This window comes from Tiliqua scincoides, chromosome 3 (genome assembly GCF_035046505.1).
Source record: "Tiliqua scincoides isolate rTilSci1 chromosome 3, rTilSci1.hap2, whole genome shotgun sequence".
Taxonomy (NCBI): domain Eukaryota; kingdom Metazoa; phylum Chordata; class Lepidosauria; order Squamata; family Scincidae; genus Tiliqua; species Tiliqua scincoides.
Genome location: NC_089823.1, coordinates 192,044,244 through 192,065,224, shown reverse-complemented (window position 1 = coordinate 192,065,224; position 20,981 = coordinate 192,044,244). Strand labels below are relative to the sequence as shown.

Genomic DNA, 20,981 nt, shown 5'->3' with positions numbered 1-20,981 from the left:
AATAGAATGTCTGCCATGTATATCCATCCATTCTGATACAAAAGCATTTTCCTTCGTTAGAATATCCATGACTCCCTTGCTTAGCATTTACTAGCAATGCCCTATCAAGGAGGATCGTAAAACAGTCAAGTATCCAGAAGAGCCTCTGGAAACAAAGAAGTTGCTCCTCAGACACAAAACCATAGTTTTCACATGTGAAATCTGTAATCGCTCAACATATACAGGAAGGATGTAACTTCCAGTAATGATGATGGTGATACCAAATTGGAAATGAAGGGGAAAGGACTTTATGCCACCCCCCCCCCCCACAAAGAAACCACTAACTGGTACAGGAGTTTGAAGTCAGTACTGCTGTTTGATTCAAATCACATGCAAAGCCCTTGGTCTTGAAGCATTTGAAATACTGGATCATTTTGGAATAAACTTTACCGCTTCTTCCCCCCTCCCATTCTTTTGGCCTCCAATTACCTGCTGATCTCACCAATGTAATTATCAGGAATAGGTTCCTCACTGCATACGCTATTATTTGGAGGACTTGGGAGCTGCACCTGCCCATATGAGCATATGGTGTAGTTAGCACAATGAGCCGTAGGTCCTAATAGCAATTGTGGCTAAAACCAAACAGTCCATGATATTGCAAACAGGTGCTTTCAAATATTATCATAGACTAGAACAGCTTTTCCCCAGTGGGTAAACACTTCTGCTTATGGGACTAATCTACCTCTGAGCTCTTTGTTCTTGTCCTAATGAGAACCCTTTAAACAACACCAGACCTGGGAACTGATGTTTAAAGTGCTACTGGATCCTGGGAACAGGGGGCTGAACAGAGAGACTTGGGGCCAGTATAAGAACAATCCGTCACCCAGATGTTGTTTTTCTGTTGCAATGTTACATGGCTGTAGAGTGACCCTGTTTCACATTAGAAAACGGATGCGCTTGAAGTGTTACCTCACTGCTTGTTTAGAAAGTTATCTTCAGCTTCTTCATGCAACAACAGCTCTGTCAACTCAAACATCCGCACAAATCAGGTATTGCTCCAAAAACCGGTACTCCTTCTGCCTGGCATGTGAGAAGAGTGTATATGAATGAATGAAATAAGACACCACAATGGCTATGCATCTGTACTCTGACACATAAGCATGTGCTCAGCCCTTTTAACCACAGCTTTCATATCAGCCTGCAGAGTGAGATACGTTTGTTGATGGTGAGATGGATCAAACACAGTAATTAGAATAGGAGCATGGTTACTTGGAATGTTTAGAACAAAATATAACAAATGCACAGCAGACCAGGAGCTATGCTTTAGCCTCTGATGGCATACGGTGGGAGCACTTGTCAGGTTTTAAAATGATGCTTTTATACCACTTTTAAGAGGTGCCAGGAATCAGTATAGATGGACAATAAATGTTAGTGAGCATGTCCCTTGCACCAAGCATGCAACAGAACTCAGGTGACTGTGGCACTGCTTGAGGTGAAGAGGTTTCACCACCATGCAGGGCCTCTTGGTACAATAAAGTATGAATAATGGTGGTTAAATTCCCAGCAGTTTCTCATCTGAGTTTATGCTAGTGGTAAAGAATTACTTTTTGTTTAGAAGACATTTTGAATGTTTGCCTGTGGCATCCACATTTTATTTGAAACAGATCATACCACTAACTCTTGAAAAAATGTTTTTGTTTGCTTGTTTCAAAGTGACCCTAAGCATGCCAAATGGAAAAGGACCAAACTAAACCAGTTACTGGTTTGATTCCCTCTCTTACTATAAGATCCAGCACTTACAGGAAATTCTGTAAGGAATCAACAGGAGAATGGTGCATGCATGAAAGGAGAGCTTGAACTTAGATCACTTATGCAGTGTAGACACAATGATCATTTCCAGCCATTTGTTCTCCAATCCCAACAGCTGTAGCGCATTATGGGAAGTCCCATTTCCTCACCAGACCTGAATGCAGTTACATAAGGCTGTTATGTAGGCAGCATCTTAATTTTCTGGATGTTCACATTAAGTTAAAGGTGCTTGGTCAGAATTGCCGCACTGCTCTTGGGAAAATCCTTCCTGAGCTTTGAAAAAGAGCTATAGGTACTTCCTGAAGAAGAATCAATGAAAACAAAACTTTTCCTGCTTTCTCTGCAGGGAGACAGTTTGTTATTCTTCAACAGTTTGCAGCCACTTGAGCAAAGATCAGTTTGTTGGCTGGCCTTTGAGCCCTTGCATGGGGCCCAGAAAAAGGTGAACCAGATAACCTAGGAAGATGGAGAAACAACTTTTTGCACTGTATATCTTCTTTTCCCTACAGGACTTGAAAGGAGGGAACATGCCAAAAGCTATGAAAGATTAGCCTCCTTTGCTGTTGCCCCCAGATTGCCTTATCAAATAGTGACATGTGTTCCCCCCCCCCAAGGCAGGGGGTTGGAGATGACCTATTAGGCCCCTTCCAACTCTATGATTCTATGAATTGATGCGTGTTCATGCAGGAATGTGAACAATTCCCTGTGAAGTTCAGCATCAGGGGTAGAGAGTACAGAGCTAAGTCTGAAATCAAGATCAAAGTAAAAGTGAGACAGGGCTGGACTTGAAAGTGTAACACCTCATGCCATCAGGTAAGCCAGTTAGGGAGGCAGGCAGGAGAGCTTGTGAAAGCCTAAAAAATAATGTATCCTTTGGGTCCTGCATCCTTGGGAACTGCTTGTCAGTTTTCCCAGTGACTAGGATGCAAACACAAAAACCAGTACTTACATTGACCTATTTGCTACCCTTTCATCCTGACTTAACAAGCATGCCAACTGGGTTTGTCAGGTTAGTCAACAGGCAAAAAACCAGGGCTGGAGTTCTGTGTCTCAGAGATGCAGCACAGTTTGAGGCCTTTCCCCAGGAGCCAATAGTCAGGATAGAAAGCAAAGTTTGTGTCAGGGGTCAGCTAAGTCAGAGGCTGGTTGAGGGCTCACCCGGAACCCTCAGTACCAGTGACAGTAGTTAACATGCCATCATGGGGCAGGTGGAGGTGTCATGAGGGGAGCCCTTGCAGGAACTGGTGCCAGCTATAAAGAGTGATGATTGCTTCCCTACTTGCATCAGAGTTTCCACCTTTTACTGCAGCAACTGGCTTGTGTTGCATTGGAGGTTACACTGAGTTTTGGAATGAGGTTTAGAAGGTTTAGAAGGGGGACATGCTCAGGCACTCTGCTGGGTTTACCTTTTGGAAGTGAAGGTAATTCACATTCCCATCTGTTGGAAAGTAGGTACAATGCTATCTGCAGGACATGGGGGGAGCAGGAGACAGAGGACCTCTAAGCTATCTGTCTCAGACCTTTATTCTTGTCCTCAGTTACCTGTGGAGGTGTATCCCTTGCTTCCTTCCTCTTCTCCCCACTCTCCCTCCTGGTGTCCCAATGTGCAAGAGCTCTGTCCATGAGCTCTGTCAAGTCACATGGAGTCCACCATGCCATGAGCTCACACACATCCATTATAAAGGAAGGAGCTCTAGGATTCTCTGTTCCAAGGTTTAGAACTTGTACTAACAACAGAGATGTATATGCTTTCTTTAAATGTAGGATTTAAAGGATTTGCATCACCCGGTGCGGGAGGCCTGCGTGTCACCCCATGCAGTGGGTGGGGCAACACCCCAGGTGGTTTTTTGGCTGTACCTTTTGATAGAACAGATATTTCAATGTGGTTTGTTTCATTGCATTCTGCATGAAATTATGCATTGATTGATATATAACATGATGGTATTATTCCTCCAAACTCTGATTTTAGTGATTTTGAAAACCTGTAGTCACACACACACACACACACACACACACACACACACACACACACACACACCCATGTCAACTTACTAACACCTTACTGCAGCAGTTCTCAAACATTTAGCACTTAGGACCCATTTTTTAGAATGACAATCTGTCCAGGATCCATTGGAAGTGATGTCATGGCCAGAAGTGACATCATCAAGCAAATTAACATAAATAATTATTTCTTTTATTTTAATTAAATTATTTATAATCACATAAGGGGGAGCCAGTCCTGTTCCACCAAGTGAATTTTCTCTGTAGCCTGCCTGCAATAACACCCCCTCAAAAAGAATCAGTTAGATTTTCAGCCCTTCCCAGAGCCCAGTCAAGTTCTTCTATTTCAAGCATAGCAAGATAAAGACCCACCTGGCTTTACAAGTGCAAAATAGAAAACTTTCCCCTTTCCAGTTGAAGCCTCTTTTTTTTGTCCTTTTTAGTGGGGGAGGAGGCTGCCTTCTGGAGCATTTGTTGCGCTCCAGTTCCATCGGATTGGGCCCATTCTGCTGTGCTCACATTCCCCTTTGCCTGGCCTGATCACAAGCCAAGGCACGTCTGCCTACTCGCTTGTGGCTTAGCTTTGCTTTCCACAGGGCTCAATATATTCGCAGCTGGAAGGGAGGGACTTCCTTCTTGGGTGTTTTTGGGGGGCTGCATTTATTGAATCAGGACCATTCTGACGTTGTTGGATTCCTGTCAGCCTGCTGTTTCTGATGGACTAAGGCAAGTCCACCTATTCGCGAGTAAATGTGCGATATGACTCAGTTTCACTTTCCATAGCGCTCCATGCATTTTTTGTTCTCTGGTTTTTTGGCCATAACTTTTGAAGGAAAGGAGTTATTTCACTCTGGTTTTTTGCATTGCATTCTACTGGAAATTCCACATCCAATGGAATATGGCACGATGGGGTTACCCCTAAAACAGCGATTTTAGCACATCATCCCCAGTGCGTGTCACCCCCCCTCGCACGTCACCCCATGCAGCCCGTACCCCCCGCACCTCCATAGTGACGCCACTGACTGTATGTAAAGTGTTTGTCTTTGAAACCTTTTTATGGCCTCTGCTCCTGTTTTATTGTTAGCAGCAAACTCGTGGGGGTTAATGGGAGGGCAACTGGTAAAAGAATCTTTGACCATTTGATTCTGTTTAAATTATAGCCATAGCCCTTTTTCCAGCACCTCCTTGTCCTGCTAGCCTAGCAGCTTGCTTCTCTTCCTTTCTGCATTGTTTTGTTGCAAAGGGAACATGCAGGAACCAGCCTAAAACAAAATAGAATATACCCTCATCCCCCCCAAAACCTAATATAACTATGGGCGCAATACTAACCCCTATGTCAGTGCTTTCCAGCACTGACATAAGGACAATGCAGCACCGAGGTAAGGAAACAAACATTCCCTTACTTTGAGGAGGCTACCATGAGTGCCCCCCAACTGCTGGATGCAGCACATGTCCCATTGGCATTGCTATGCTTATCTGCAGTGTGAACATCTGTTGAATACACTGCCAAAGGGATATAAAAGTTCATTTCAGGAGAAAAGGGCTAGAAACATTGGTAGAGGGCAGAGAGGTCAGAGTCATTTTCAACATACTGAACAGATCCCCTCCCCCCCCCCCCAACTTTCCATGTGGAAAGTGTTAGGTCGAGACTCTCATTCCTCTTGTGGTGTTTGGGTCTGTTTCCACAGATACCACACAATAAACATCTGTGGAGTGTGAATCTAAGAGTGGCATCCATGTATGAGACATGGGGGCTTGAGTGGGAGAAGGAAGGTCCTTGAAGGGTGGTGTGGAGGCAGACAGGGGCATTTCTTTCAGCTACCAAGTTCCCTCCTGCAGATTGCTACCAAGGGGAAAAGACAATTATCGGTTTGAGGTGCTTTGGTTCCACAGCTGCAGGGGTCAAGCATATTATAAGTGATAGGGAAGTGGCCCCCTCTGGAGAAAGTGGTGTTATCCCATTCACCACTTTGCTGCCATTTTCCAACAGATAAAACCAAAAGGTGATCTGGGGACTCTAAGATGGTTCTGCTGTGGTCACCACTTTGGATGATACCTTCAAAGGAGCCCCTGCTCCCAAGCGAAAAGGACATGAGTGTGTCATGAGCACACAAGTCTTGTCCCTCTTCTGGAAAGCTCAGGCACCATTGTTTAAAAAGGGGTGGTTCTTCCAATGGACCATGGAATACTACTTTGAGGTAGTACTTGAACTGTGTGTATAGATATCGTTCATATGACTCAGGAGCTACCACCCTCTAGGTACCTCTATGTACTTTGGGAGGCTAACAAGATGTGTACATTCATAGCACATTCCTGTCATGTCCTTAGCGTTTGGGAGGGCCAGTGGGAAATATTGTCTGAATAAATCCATGGTGACCCCAATTCTGGAAGTGATCAGTAGCAATTGCAGTATTTGTTCGTGGGTAGGGCTGGCTTGTTGTATGTTTCCTTGCCTGAAAGTGTTAATTCTTATTGGAGATAACATACTGGGCTAGATGGACTATTATTCTTGGGCTGGAAACGTGATGATGGCAGGCGTTGCCCATGTTTCCTCTTTCTCAGAACTGGAAGCCTGCTCACATGAATCAGCCTGAAATTCTTGCTGAGGCTGAACTCTCACCTTATGAAACTAGAGTGCGGTTTTGCTGAATAATAAATATACTACCTCATTTTTTCCAACACACAATACTTCTCTTCTTTCGCCCCCACAGGACTGGCCCATCCATGAGGCCAATTGGTCGCCCCAGGTAGCATGAGGCCAATTGGGAGCCCTTATCTAAGTCTACCCACTCTGCTCCTCCTCTTCCAACTCCTCAGATTGGAACAGGAAGAGAGGAATGGAGTGGAGGGGGGAAAGTGAAGGAAAGAAGAGTGGTAGCCTAGAGTGTCTCTGACATGCCAACCCATCACTCTTCTCTCTACCACACTTCTTCTGCTACATCTCCCTCTTCCTTTTCTAATGCAGGGAATGGAAGGAACAGAGGTTGGGGGCATCACCAGGTGTGTGGAGGGCATTTGGCATACACCATCAAACACCTGGAAATCTTGAACCAGATCTACTGGAGTGTTTTTATGAGGGAACAGGAAGGTGGCTAAGGGGTTGCATATAATTATGTCTTAGAAAATTTCCCATAAGTTGAAAATATTTTTTTAAGCCCGTCAAAAGGAGTTGCATGTCATTTCTCCTTGTAACCAGACTAGAGAGCTATTGGCAGAAATAGTTCTTTTCAAAAATGCCCAGTTCATTAGCACTTGTCAGGCTTACCTGGAGAGCAAGCAACAGCATACTGAAAAATGCTAATCATTCTACGTATCTCTTTTAAATACAGAAAGTTTCTCAGTATATTGTCTTACAACAAAACACTGAGGAGTGTCTGATTCATGTCAAGGGAGTAGGGGAGACAGATTTTTTTTACTGCCGGCTTTATGGTTTTCCAAGGAAGAGCCGCAGTTTGTTTGAAATCAGAACTGGCTTTAAAAGCAGGACATTTTTGGAAATATGAGACTAAAATCTTAGTGGACTTAAGAGGGTAAGGAAATCCTGGGCTTCCTGTGATCTGCAGTGTGTAATTCATACAATCGGTTTGGGGTGAGGGCCTGTCACCTTCAAGGTGCTGAGAGCTATTGAAGGTGCCAAATGCTTCACTTTCTCTGGACATCCTGTATTTTGTTTCATTACAGTTCCTAGCATCAGTGGTGTAGCTAGAGGGGGTGCAAAGCACTAAGTTTTGCAGGTGCCTGAATAGCCTGTGTTCTGCCTCCATTTGCTCCCATAGCCCGGAATGGCTCTGAAGGGGAGTGGGAGGAGCTGCTTACACAGCGTGTTCAGGCAGCTGCAAAACTTAGTGCTTTGCACCCCATCTAGCTATGCCACCGCCTAGCATAATAGCAATAGTACTTGCATTGTTTGCTACAAGCGATCAGATTCATTCCTATGCAAATTAACAAGGCTCAAATGACACTAACCACACATAATTTTCCTCCCAATAATGCCTTTTCTTTTGGGACTGAATCCACACCCATGTCCAGCCAACTTCTGAGACGTGGGAATCCATTCTTGCAGCTGCTTTAAACCATTGCCTGATAAGCCAGGGCTCATAGAGGTGCTTATTGGGCAATTGTAGAGAAGGAGCAGCAGCAGTAGATCTCCATGACATTTACAGTTCCAAGTTGTCCTGTCCCCCAATGCTGCACTGGAGTCAGGACACCTGGGAATAGGACCAGGAGAAGAAACAGTTCCCTGCAGAAGAGACAGTTGCCTGAGAAGCCTCCCCATTGGGTGCCCAGCCCGGAAAACTAACTGGAAATTGCTACTAACTGCTGCCACTGCAGATGCTGGCATAGAGGACTCACACCTATCTATTGCTCAGTTTTTGAGCACCATAAGGCGAGAGCTGGTCACACTGCACTCTCCAAAGCATGGGGGGAGCATGTCATTGAGGGGTCTCTGTGGAGCTTTTCCCCCAAGACCCACAGAGCCACCACTGCATGTGATGACTGTCACTTATAGTTTAAGCTGGGCAAACTTGTGCATGGTGCGGTACAGTTTACTATAGACACGATTATCCCAACAGGTTCATCCCATACACACATCTTGGGAATTCTGCATTTACTATGTAAATGTTTAACTGATCTTGGGGAAGCTGTGAGAGACAAACTACCGTACATGTTGCCTGCTAGTTCAGAGCCCTAGTGTTCTTTTTAAAAAGCTACCACAGCATTTTGGGAGAAGGGACTTTGGAGAAGAGAAGTAGTGGGAGGGGAGGAGAAGCCCTTGGCTCTTTTCCTGCCTACTATTTCTCTGCTCCTTATTGCTCCTAGTTGGATTTCCCACCCCTGTGCCATTTGCCACCCCTGTTTGTGAGCCTCTTGGAGAGGCCTGCTGGACAAGAGAATTGGGGAAGGTTTAAGATGGTGTTTCCTTCCTCTCTTAAAGAAGGAAGGCCCATAGCCAGGGAGACAGACCAGGGACAGACTGCACTTGCTCCCAGTGTGGAAGGGATTGTCACTCCCGGATTGGCCTTTTCAGCCACACTAGACGCTGTTCCAGAACCACCTTTCAGAGCGCGATACCATAGTCTTTCGAGACTGAAGGTTGCCAACAAACAATCATTTTAATTTTCCTTTCTTGGTTTAAAAAAAAACCCCAAAACAAATTGCAACCCTGCCACACCACTGCAATAGTGTTACATGCATTATTAGCAGGTGATGGTATTTAACTCCTGAGAGAAAGTATGTACATTGGCTAGAATCAAACAGGCAATGATGTCACAAGTAACTAGGCTATGAAGTCACAAAACCTCATGACATATTTTAAAAGACAGATGTTTTGCACAAGCCTTGTTGAAAGACTGCAAGTGACCATCTTTGTTGCAGGCTTGACTCTTGCTTGACTTGCTTGCACCTGTGACACTTGCAGGCCCAGCCTCTGGCTGAGATTTCTGAATCTCAGTTGCAGTTACTTTGTGGAGGACAAGATTGGTGAGGACAAGACTTGGACTTTAGGTAGTCTTGTTTTGTGGAGTTGTGGCATCGTTTCCAGTATTTTCGAAGTCTTAGGAGCTTGGTTGGTTTGAACTCACTCAACCCTAGAACATATAAGCTGGATGTGTTCTATCCTAGAATGTATATGATGGATATGTTGTGGCTTTGGATCCACTGCTTGTGATAGAATTTTGTGTGTGTTTGTATTTCACTTCCTTGTGCCTGCAGTTACATCAACGTCTTGCCTCTAACCACGTTACACAAAACCAAACTCCACTATGTTTGCCTAAGACCATCTAGTAAATTTATGTCAGCAGTGAGATTTGTTAGCCACTAGTACAAGCTCTCATTATTAATACTTCTTTATCAATGAGGCTGCAATCCTCACTTTTCTGCGAGTAAGCCCCAATTAACACAAAGAGACTTATTCTAGAATAGACGTGCATAGGATTGTGCTATTAATTCCTATGACATGTTTAGAATTTGGGGGACACTGTGTATAGAGTGGGAGCAATCCCCAAGTTCATCTAGCCCGAGTTCTTAGTGCTGTTTCTAAAGGTCCCTGAAGATGATCCCTCAAACTCAAAGTTTTCAGGTCTCATTGTCGAAATTCCATAACTGTGGGCCCAAACCTATCCAAATTTCCAGCGCCAATGCAGCTGAAATGCAGCCCCAAAGTAGGGGCACAAATGTTCCCTTACCTTAAGGAAGCCCTTTTTAGTGCTTCCTCAATTCAGGATGCAGCACATGCCCCATTGGCATGGTTGCATCACCGCTGGAAAGTTGGATAGGATTGGGCCCTAAACCTGCTACTCATGGGCAAGAAGCAGGATTCTATATAAGAGCTACTTTACAAAGCAGGAAAATTTTTCCAGTTTATCTGGAAATATTTTCTCAAGATCTGCTTTTCTTTCCACTCTTGAGCTGCTTCGATGTGGAGTTTCCTTCTACACTTACATCTTTCATCTGCTGTCCTACAATAGGCTCTTGTTTTTTTTTCTGTTCTTGGTTAAAAATACTTCGGGACTCTTTGTTCATGATTATTTGGAATAGAAAAAGGAGCAAAATGAGGAACAGAGCAGGATATTCATGCTGAGCATGAATCCCAGGAAGACCCAATGTGGAGAATGACCTCTGGGAGACCACATCTAGGTTTTAAAGAGCAGAGTGCACAGAGACAAATGGCACAATGAGGTGAGGCAGGTTTTTTAAAGTCTCAGAGTGTTGGCTCTCAGAAAGCCAGACTGGAATTGTGGGTTTGGGGCTTGGCTTGGAGTACTACTTGGCCCTTCCTGCTATAGTCTGGATCATGTTGAGCATCTGTTCTGCAGGAATTTGCCACTCACTGGCTTGACTGGCCAGAGGGGATGTTTGGGTACAGACGCATGCAAAATTGCATTTTGGACTGGTAGTGAACAATTCCAATAGCCTGTTCGCTGAATGATGTGTGCAGTCCTATCACCATGAGGGTGGCAGTCTATCTGCAGCTGATGGTGGCAAGTAGACCCAAGAGAGCCTGTCCAGTATATTTTATATATTAAGCCACTATGTTTTATATGGGACAAATATACCTGACTTATTCAATTGTTATGTATTATATATCATAGGCTTGTACTCACTACTGTTGTTCTCTTTGTTGTGTTTGTAATGTATGCCAATAAAGGTCTTATCTATCTATCTATCTATCTATCTATCTATCTATCTATCTATCTATCTATCTATCTATCTATCTATCTATCTATCTATCTATCTATCTATCTATCACCTGTTCACCATGTGTATGGTGTCCCAATGCAGGAAAAAAAACAAACATTTTTTTTCCTGCATAGGGGTATCATGTACCTCTTGTGTACAGCAGTGTGGGTGATTGGTAACTTGCCTGGAAGATTCATGATTTATTTATTAAAATAACTTTTATTCCGCTTGACCACAATGGTTTGTCAACCTAACAATTAAAACAAGAGCAACCAATACATATCCAAATCTTGTAAGGCAGACACAACAGATCTTTACCAAGGTCTGTTGTCCAGAATGATACAAGCAAACACAGTTGAAATGGTTAAATGCATGCCATTCTGAAGGACAAGTGCGTCTTATTCCCTATAGCTCCCATGGCTACAAAAATAGCTTTTGTATTTAGGTAGTTGTTTGTTATGAAATTATGAACTTCCTGGCTGTCTAGATCAGTGATTTTCAACCTTTTTCATCTCATAGCACACTGACAAGGCACTAAAGTTGTCAAGGCACACCATCAGTTTTTTGACAACTGATAAGGCACACCACACTGACAGAAGGGGCTCACATCTCCCAGTGGCCCTACTAACAAATGATCCTCCCCCAAACTCCCTCAGCACACCTGCAGACCACCTGTGGCACACCAGTGTGTAACAGCACCATGGTTGAAAACAGCCCTTCTATAAACACAAGCAGGTTTGGGAATATCCAGAAAAAGGAGGCACAGCACATCAGGATTATTGTACTGTTCATTTTGCAGCTTGTTTTCTAATGAATATAAAGGGGTTCCTTGTGGATTATCTTGCACTCTGGTAGTGACATTGAATATCTTACTAGCCTCTGCTTCACTCTTTCCCCCTTCTTTCCTTTTCCAGTTTCTTGTGCAAAGACTGTTTACACAGGCTCTTCACCTGTGAGAGAAGTAAGAAGTAATAAAACAGAAATGTTGTCTCCGAAGCCTTGTTTGAATATCAAAATGTAAGAGCATGGAAGAGTCATTACCTGGTGAGTGTGGGGATTATAGGACTCTGCAGCCTCTGCAAGAGTGGGGAATCCAGTTAAGCCATTTCTGCCCAATGTTGCATCCTCCAGGGCAGGAGGTCTGGTCTAGAGGGTAGAGCCTCCATTTGCCTGAAGATAACATTCAAAGGTCGCCAGTTCGAGGCCACCGGCACCGTGCGACCTTGAAGCAGCTGACAAGCTGAGCCGAGTTATTCCATCTGCTCTGAGCGTGGGAGGATGGAGGCCAGAATGTGAAACCAGATCAAGAAAGTAACACCTGAATGTTGTGGTTCTTGTAAGATAGAACATTCTTTCAAATTGTAAAAATCCCTACAGGGATTTAATAAGCCTGCCTATGTAAACCGCCTTGAATAAAGTCTTGAATAAAGACCAAGAAAGGCGGTATAGAAGTACCTGTATTATTATTATTATTATTATCTACGCATCAGGGACCAAATATGTACACCTGTGAGCTGGGCAGAAATAGGGTAAGATGGTCAGCCCCAGGAGGCTGTTCTGTTGGACAGTCAATCCACCAGTTTTTCAGTATGCACTCAGGGAATTTTTGGCTGACTTGGCAAACTGTCCAGGTCAGTTGATGGAATATTGAGTTGGTCTGGATAGCTGACACAATTGCCCGGACCTTCTCCCACTGATTAAAAGCAAGGCAACTTCCTGGTGTCCCAGAATTAGTTAGAGGTGAAGTGGCTGAGACACGGCTAGAGCATAGGTGGCAGAAAAAACAGCAAGCAAACACTGCGTGCAAACCTACTCTGTGATGGTGCTACTGGCAGTAAAGACATACTTACTTTTCAACCAGCATTGCATCTGCGCAAAGTCATCTGTGCTAGAAGATGCAGTGTCAACTGCAGGACTGTAGGGGGCAGAACACTGTCCAGTTACCTGAGACCCTTGACCTGTCCTCTCTGTGGTCCTTGCAGGGGTGTGGCCTTGACCCTATTTTGTTCCTCCCTTCTTTGAACATGGTCTCTCCAGGCATCAGATGAGCAAGACATGTGGAAGATGTGCTCCATCACAGCACATACCCTCCCGCACACCCACACTCTAGAGCAGTGATTTTCAACCTTTTTCATCTCACTGCACACTGACAAGGCAATAAAATTGTCAAGGCACACCACCAGGTTTTTGACAATTGACAAGGCACACCATGCTGCCAGTGGGGGCTCATGTCTCCCATTGGCCCTATTAATAAATGACCTTCCTCCAAATTCCTGTGGCACACTTGTGGACAACTCACTGCACACCAGTGTGCCACGGCACGGTGGTTGAAAATGGCTGCTCTACAGGGACAGCAGTTAGGGCCCCTTGTTTCCAGAGTTTGAACCTTTGAACTTTAATACAAGATGCATGTAACCTACAATGAGTATGAGTGAAACCTTTTTTCTTTTTGAAACTTTAAATAAGCTTCCATATATGTTTTACTGATAGTGGCTAGTCTTGGGTGGTGGGACACCTTTTAAGTGGGGTGGAGGTTCCGCTGAACCTTACTCTTCCCATTTCTCCCAATAAACCTCCCAATAATCTAGTGGAGCCATTTTGTGTAGTTACAAAGTTTTCTCTGCCTGTTGCTAGTGAATCCATAAAACCACCAATAAACCACTATGACTGAGAGCCCAATCTTATCCCCCACCATTTCCCACCATGCAGCCACACTGATGGAGTGAGTTCTGCATGCAGTGGTGATGGAGGACAGCCAGATGGCCTGGAAGAATCAGTAATTTTTTTTTAACTTACCCTTCCATAGGCTGTGAATGTGTCTCCTTGAACCTACCCCAGCTACTTTGGTGGTGTATGTATGAAGAGAGGCAGGGAATATGTCAGGCTGGGAAAATGGGAATAGCATCCTGGTGCACATTGCCACTGCCAGGTTCTACTCCCTTTGTCAGAACACCCCCTGCCTGCTCCTCAACCCATCCAGATCCTCTTCCAATTCTCCCCCTCCTGCCCTTGAACTCCCCCTCCATCTTACCTGTTCCAGTGCAGCATCTGAGAGCCGCCATTGCCATGTGGCCTCTGGCTTTTGTACCTGTGGCCCCAAAGCACACAGCAGTGGCATGCCTTTTACAATGCTGCTGTGGCACTTAAGGCAGCAAACCAGGAGTTCTGCCACTGTAAATGCCCTATAGGATTCGGCTATGAATTGAAACACATTTAGTGATTCACATCAAGTTCCTTACATTACAGTAAGGAACACATAAAGTTCCTTACATTCATTTTGACTTTGGTGTTGTATTTGTTTCAGAGTATGTACTGGTAGTCTTCTCAGCCTCTGCTAGTCGTATTTGCTTGATTGAGCTACAACTGCTTTCACCTGAAAAGGATACAGGCAAGGTGTGTAGAGAAGTTTAGAACACACATGCTTCCTTCACCTTTGCCCCTTGGGAGAGGCTGGCCAGCCTGGTCAGCAGGATAATTAATGCCTCACCAAAGAGGCTTCTGCTGTAAAAGATGTGACAGTCTGACAATTGAAGAAGCCATCTTTGGATCCTGCAGACTTTGGCAATTACTGACTGGTTTCTCATTTGACATTATTGGACCAGATGTTCAAGAAGGTGGTGGCCAAGCAACTCCAAGTATTCTTGGATGCAGGGGCAGCCCTTCCACTAAGCGAGATGATGCAGGTTGCATTAGTGGCAGATTGCAGAGAAGGCAAGAGGGTAGCATTCCAGGGAGTTTGAAAGCCGCAGTAAGTTCTTGCGGGGGCGGGGGAGGCAGCGGCGCAATCCTGGGGAGCCCCTGGGGATTGCGCCGCTCAGGGGGGCTGCAGGGGCTTGGGTACACTTACCAGAGCCTTCTGCAGCCTCCCGTGGTTGTGGGGAGCCCTGCGTGGCTGTCCGCAGGGCTCCCTGCACCCCCGGGAGGCTGCAGGAGGGTCTGGTAAGTGTACCTAAGCCCCTGCAGCCCCCCTGAGCAACGCAATCCTGGGGATCATGCTGCTGCCTCCTCCTGGTCTCCTGGCTGCCCTCGCCCCTTAAGGGGAAACAGACCAGGGCCCACAGGCTGGGGCGTCATGACACCCCAGTCTGAAATGCCCTGGGGTAGTGGATTTGGGATGCCCTTCATCCTGAGTCTGCTGCTGCCACCATCTCCCTCTAGCCCACTATGGAAGCAATCCATGCTGATCTGCATTCCACAGACTGGCTAAAAGCAAGCACAAAGTGGTTCATTCAACTTCTCACCATACTTCTCGTGCAGTTTCTTCATTTACAGGCACTGTGTGAACAAAGTAGCTCCTTCATTTGCACAGTCCCTTTAAATTGAACATGGAAGTCCGACACTTCTGCAATCAAAGAAACTGTGCAAGGAGAGTGGTAAGTGTCCACTATTTTTTGAAAATTGTGTAGAGGCAGTGGACCCAAGAGGGATCAGGCAGTGTTTCAGGTTGTGCCACTGTTGCTTGGATGAAGTTAATTATCTGGATCCATTTCAGTCTGTTATCAAGCTGGTCTGCAGACACAAACTGCCTTGGTTACCTATGGTAATAAAGAGACAGGGGAATATGACTCATTGATTCTCTTGGAACTCTCAGGGGCTTTCAGTACCATCATCCATGGTATCCTTCTGGCGTGGTTCCCTGAGTTAAGAGTGGGGCTCCAGTTTGCCCTGATTCCAGAAAGCTTTGCTGGGGATCTATTGTTCCTTTCTGTGGGAGTTGTTGTGGGGGTTCCTTAGGGTTCAATATTATCTGCCATGGTCTTTAACAGCAACATAAAACTGCTGAAAGACGTTGTGGGTGATATCGTCAGACCCAGCGGAGACAGTTGTTTTCCTGAACATTCTTCTGGGAGCAGTTGTGGACTGAATGAGGGTGAATGTATTTAAACTCAGACCAGAGTTGATTGTGGTGAGGAACTTGGTGGACCAGTTAGTCCAGATGGAACAGGAAATGCCAGTCCCATCCTTACTGGGATCACACACTCTTTTGAGAAGCAGTTTTGTAGCTGGGGGGACGGGACTTCTGGACACAATATTATTCTTGGATTTCCAGGTAGCAGATGTGACCCAGAATGCTTTTTTTCAACTCCAGCTAGTTTGCCAGCTGTGTAGCAAAGCAGAGCACTGCTACAAGGTCCTGTTCTAAAGCAGTAGGCACAAATATACTGGTTCTGCAACCACTGAATTCAGCAGGAGTTCGGTTGCAGACTTTCCCAAAGCCAGTCACACTCAATACAACTTCTGGTCATTACACATTCATTGCACACCAGCCACATTTCCAACATGTCCTCATGCCAACTCCATCTGCCATTTAGAGAACATTCAGGCCAAGCACCACAGTTCCTAAATGGGTCACTCACAACCCAAATCAGGGAAGGGAGAATGCTGTTGTTAGGGCTCGTATTATGGAAGCAATTGGGAGCTGCTGATGTGACTGCCTTTTGTTGTGGCTTGTGTGAGCAGGGCCTGAGGATGCAGCTGGGAGCTGCTGTCTGCAGTGCTGGAGCAGGGACCAAGTCAGTGGGCCTGTCTCCAGATGGAAGGAATGTGCTTGGTGCTGATGTGGTGAATGGGGGGATTGTCAGGCTGAGCTAGCCGGGTCACAGGGAATTCCTGTCTGTAACCTCCCTGACGACATTTTGCCAGAAATAAACCCTCAACTTGCTGCCAACACAAACAGAAAAACTGGGATTCCACGGTGAGCACAAAGCCCCTGTGTGTTCACTTCCGGGCTCTGTGCTCTCCTGTGGGAAAGAGGAGTGGGGGCTTGTATACTGGCTGCTCCTTCACCAAAGGAACTTCTGCAGCCTTGTAGTTTGCATTTGCAAACATCTCAGATGGGAGAATTAGCAAGAGTCCATTTCTGACACCATCCTCCAGCTTTGGTCCCCAGATGTCCAAAATGGCACATCCCAAGGTTTCCAATAAGGTTACCTATAAGGCAGTGCTTTGTTCATTTTACTCCCAAGCTTTGGCACATCAACATGTATCCCACCTGACTTATCCAGTGCCCAGAAGGCAAGAGCAAAATAAGGTCAGTGGTTTCTTGGAGCCCTGCGCCAACTGGCCCATGCTCTGCCATCATGCTGCAGAGCAGAACAAGCAGAGAAAGAGGCAATGCATGGATAGCTAGTAGTGAAGCCAGGTGAGATCTTGGCCCAGCCCTAAGCACACATAACATGCTGTGGCATTCAGAATTGCAAGTACACATTCAAATGTCTTAGGATCTTAAAAGGGAAAGTTATGCTTCTGTCTTGCAATTTTTCACAGCAGTAACTTAGGGGTCGAACAACAGGAACCATAAAATGAGTAACCTGGCCCTGACATTGTTTTTCCCCCACTTAAATAGTAGCTGCAGGAGAAGGGGGAAAAGGCAGTCTAGGCCAGGACCCCAGTGCAGGGGGGGGGCAGATTATTTAAAAGTTTATTCCTGCACTGAAGAAACTGTTCCCTCCCTACCTGGATCTTACACCTGGAAGGGAAGCTGTCATTGATGCCAGTTCGAGGGCTGCTCCCCAAACTATTTTTAAACTACATGAATTATCTTTCTCAAGAAGTGCACATACAGCTTAAAATGCATAAATAAATACATGCATAAATACAATATTCTTCCAGAAGCAACTCTGGAGAGAGAGAGAGTTCCATCTATTATACATAACCTATGCATGGTGCTAATCTGGTTTTGTATGTCTTTTCATTTCAATCTTGAAATGTGGTTAATACCTCCTGATAGCACTCTTCTGCCTTGATGAAGGAACATGGGAATCCTCTCCCCCCCCCCCCATTCAGTAGTTTGAGACAAGAAGGTGTCAGTGAGAAGGTGCGGAGGAGGTAGCTAATTGTAAGACTTAGTAAATCCTAAAGCTGCAACTCCCCCATCTCACACTGACACCAGTGGGTGAGAGGGTGCGTGTTTTTCATTAGAAATCCCGTCCTGGGTATGGCTATCTGCTCAGCTGTGAATTTGAGGACTATCTGAACTGAGCCAGCTGGATGCAGCCAGACAGAACTTGTTGATGTGCAGCTGAGGCATTTCAGCCACTGCCCCTTGTTCATTGCCCAGGCCTCATGCTCATTGGAGGCCTCCCACTTTGTTGAGCAGCCAAGGATGTGGCTTGCTGCCATTCTGGGATTCCCCTGTGCTCAGGAGTCCTTGTTTGATTTAGTCAGCCAGTTTCCCAGCCTTTCTAGGCAGTGTAACCATGTTAATTGCCTTTATCACCACCGGCATAGTTTCTACACCAAAAATAGACCACAATCCTGCTCTCAGTTTCTTTTGGGGGGGGGGGGCAGGGAGATTGGAAGGCACTGATCTCTTCTTAGATTCGGCCACCTTCACATGCAATGCAGTCCTCTGTTTCTGCAAAGGATAAATTTTTTCCCCCCCCTTTGGCTCAAGGCAACCTGGAAATCCTTTCTCTTTAATCCCAGACACAAGGAGTCTAATTCTCAGCTTATAAGACCATTGCAAGTTTTTTGGCTGCTGCTTACAAAACCCGGATGGGCATTATTAATAATGAGAGGAAATTTTAATAGCTACTCCTTCTTATTCATTCGTAATACTATGATGGCTATTTTATTGTATTTTAATGTTGCATTTTAATGTTGAAATTTTAATTTCTGCCTGCTGTAGAGTGGTATTGTGTTTGTTTTTGCTGGTCTTTGACCGTAACAATAAATACATACATACACAAGGAGTTATTCCTGGGTGATGGAAAAGCACTCCATACATACTCAAAGGCACACTCTTTGTTTATTCCTGGACATGTAGCAGAATGAAGTGGTGACACTCTGAAGTGATAAAAAGGATTGTACCACTTCAGATTGGGGTAACCTTCAACAGTTGCGCTCCTACAGTCTAAAGTGGGCCAGTCCACACTACTGTTGCATTCTGCTGCAGGTGTAGGTCAGGCCTGAATAACGGCATTGCAGGGTTTTCTGGGGTTAAGCTCTGGTGATCCTTCACTAATATGAAGTCCAGATGCTGTGAACCAATAAAGGCACACAGGGCAGCTTTAGGAACCAGAGTCACCTTAGAGCATCCCCAGTCCCTGCAAGCAGATCTGCTCTTCTAAATGGCATTGAACAGGCTTCTGCTAGGAAACATTGGCTTGGAAAGCCTTCCCCCACACACACATCTAAAGAAGTGAGGATCCAAGGGGGAAAAAGAGGCAACAATTTGGATGTAAGCATTTTTATTTCTAACATTTTCATTTGATGCTGCATATGAACATTAGAAGTGTTGGGGGAAGTGGAGAGAATCACAAAGTATTTCACTTTGAGGATGACCGGTGAAAATTATATAGGGATGAGTGAAGTTACACATTGGAAAGCCAGTTCGGCTTTCCCCACTTCCTGGAGCAATGAGGCATTCCAGATGCTTCGCCTTGAACCAACTCACAGCTTTCTGTCTCTTCAAAGCTGCCAGTGGCTGTTTTTCACACATCTGTTTGCCAAGCACTTCTCTCTGTCTTCACCTCAGCCCAGAAGTGGACTGTCCCATGGGGGGGGGGGCATCCACAGTTATTAACATTCTGAGGTGACACTTCAAGCAAAATCATAGTTTGTAGCAAAACAATTTACAGCACTCAGACAGCAAAAGCATAAGAAAACAATTTCTAAACTCAAAATAATTCAGTCTTCCTCTTTCTATTTTTAATGTTTATTTTATGTCCTTTGGCCTGCTGGCAAAAAAGATATGCCTGGTTGCAACAGCTTGCAGCTTGATCTCTGAACAATTTGTATTTTTGCAGGTTTTTTTTTTTTTTTTTTGCTTAAAAGTTAAAGACATTGTAGTTCATAAATATAATTTGTGGGCTCTTGAGATAAATGATTACAGATAAATAAATAATAGAAAACATAAAAGCAGGTAAAAAAATACATCATTACAAATTAATCAGGAAAATTTAAAAAGAGAAGCTGCAAAATCAGAAACTGTAGCAGTCTGTGTTATAGCCAGTACATTTCATGTTCTTAAAGTGACAAGTGAATTATTTATCAAATGATAAACAAGTTCAATTCCTTAAGGACTTACTTGCTAGTGCATACATTGTAGCAACAGAATGAAGTGCTGTAGCACCTTAAAGGTTAACAAGTGTTTTTCTTTTGAATGGTATGGTAGAATTGGGGTGGGTGGGGATGGTTGAGCCTGCTTTGTCAAATACAAGTAAATTAGTCCTGGAAAAATGTCAGTCCTGTTTTTATTTCAATTCCCCCCAAATGTGTGTGCCCTGCTCCCTCCCCCACCATCTCTTTAGTTCCAAAATTTCTAGACAGTTTGCAGCTCTGTGCAAACTGAGTGTGATACTTGTGTGATGTCTTGGCATGTTCCAAGTTACTTCTAAACTTAGATTCAGGGAGCCTGTCCCATTTTTTGAACAATTTGTATCCACTGCAATAGATAGTTCCTCCTTTTGCCTGGGCCTCACATTTATCATGCAGTGGAGTTAAATAACCCGTGAGTTATAGTTTCCATAAGCAAGGTAGCTTTTCACTTGTACTCTTGATGGAGCCACCATCATCCTCTGTATTTTAAATTTTTTTGTTTTGAGTCTTTAATTTCCTTTAGCCTAAGGCTAGGAAAAATAAATCTCTCCTCTTGCTTCTTCCGACACCCCAACAACAGCTCCAACATCAGTGCAGTTGTTCTACTGTGCAAAATGTCAGAGTTGAAATAATACATGAAGACTGTATTTATTAATACCTACAGTATGAGCATAATGAAACCGGCAACAGAGCCAATGTGATCTGGTTACGAGTTTCTTAAGAAACACAGTTTGACCTTCGCTAAACTTAGAAGTTCACCCCTAAAAGTCATTCTGGCAGACTTGTGTTTGGTTCATCTCAAAATGTTGGCACCAGTATCACCAAGCTGGAGGCAGCAGAGGCCACACTTGATTTGTTGTAGAAGTTTCAATCTTCAGCTGTATCTGTCCAAGAATAGCCACTGCATAAATGCAGAGACCCAAAAATAAAAGCAAAGGCAGTGAGGCTTGTTCAGCTGGGCTAACATCTGG

General features: G+C 44.7%; 1 protein-coding gene across 1 annotated transcript in view; it reads left to right on the top strand.

Moving 5' to 3' along the window:
* Nucleotides 1-20,981, top strand: part of ENTPD1 (ectonucleoside triphosphate diphosphohydrolase 1) — a 51,323-nt gene that overhangs the window by 12,847 nt on the left and 17,495 nt on the right. Inside the window, exon 2 of the mRNA XM_066620122.1 lies at nt 11,883-12,012. Within this exon, the coding sequence (XP_066476219.1) occupies nt 11,994-12,012 (19 nt within the window). The 5' untranslated portion in view covers nt 11,883-11,993. The remainder of the gene's footprint in view (nt 1-11,882; nt 12,013-20,981) is intronic.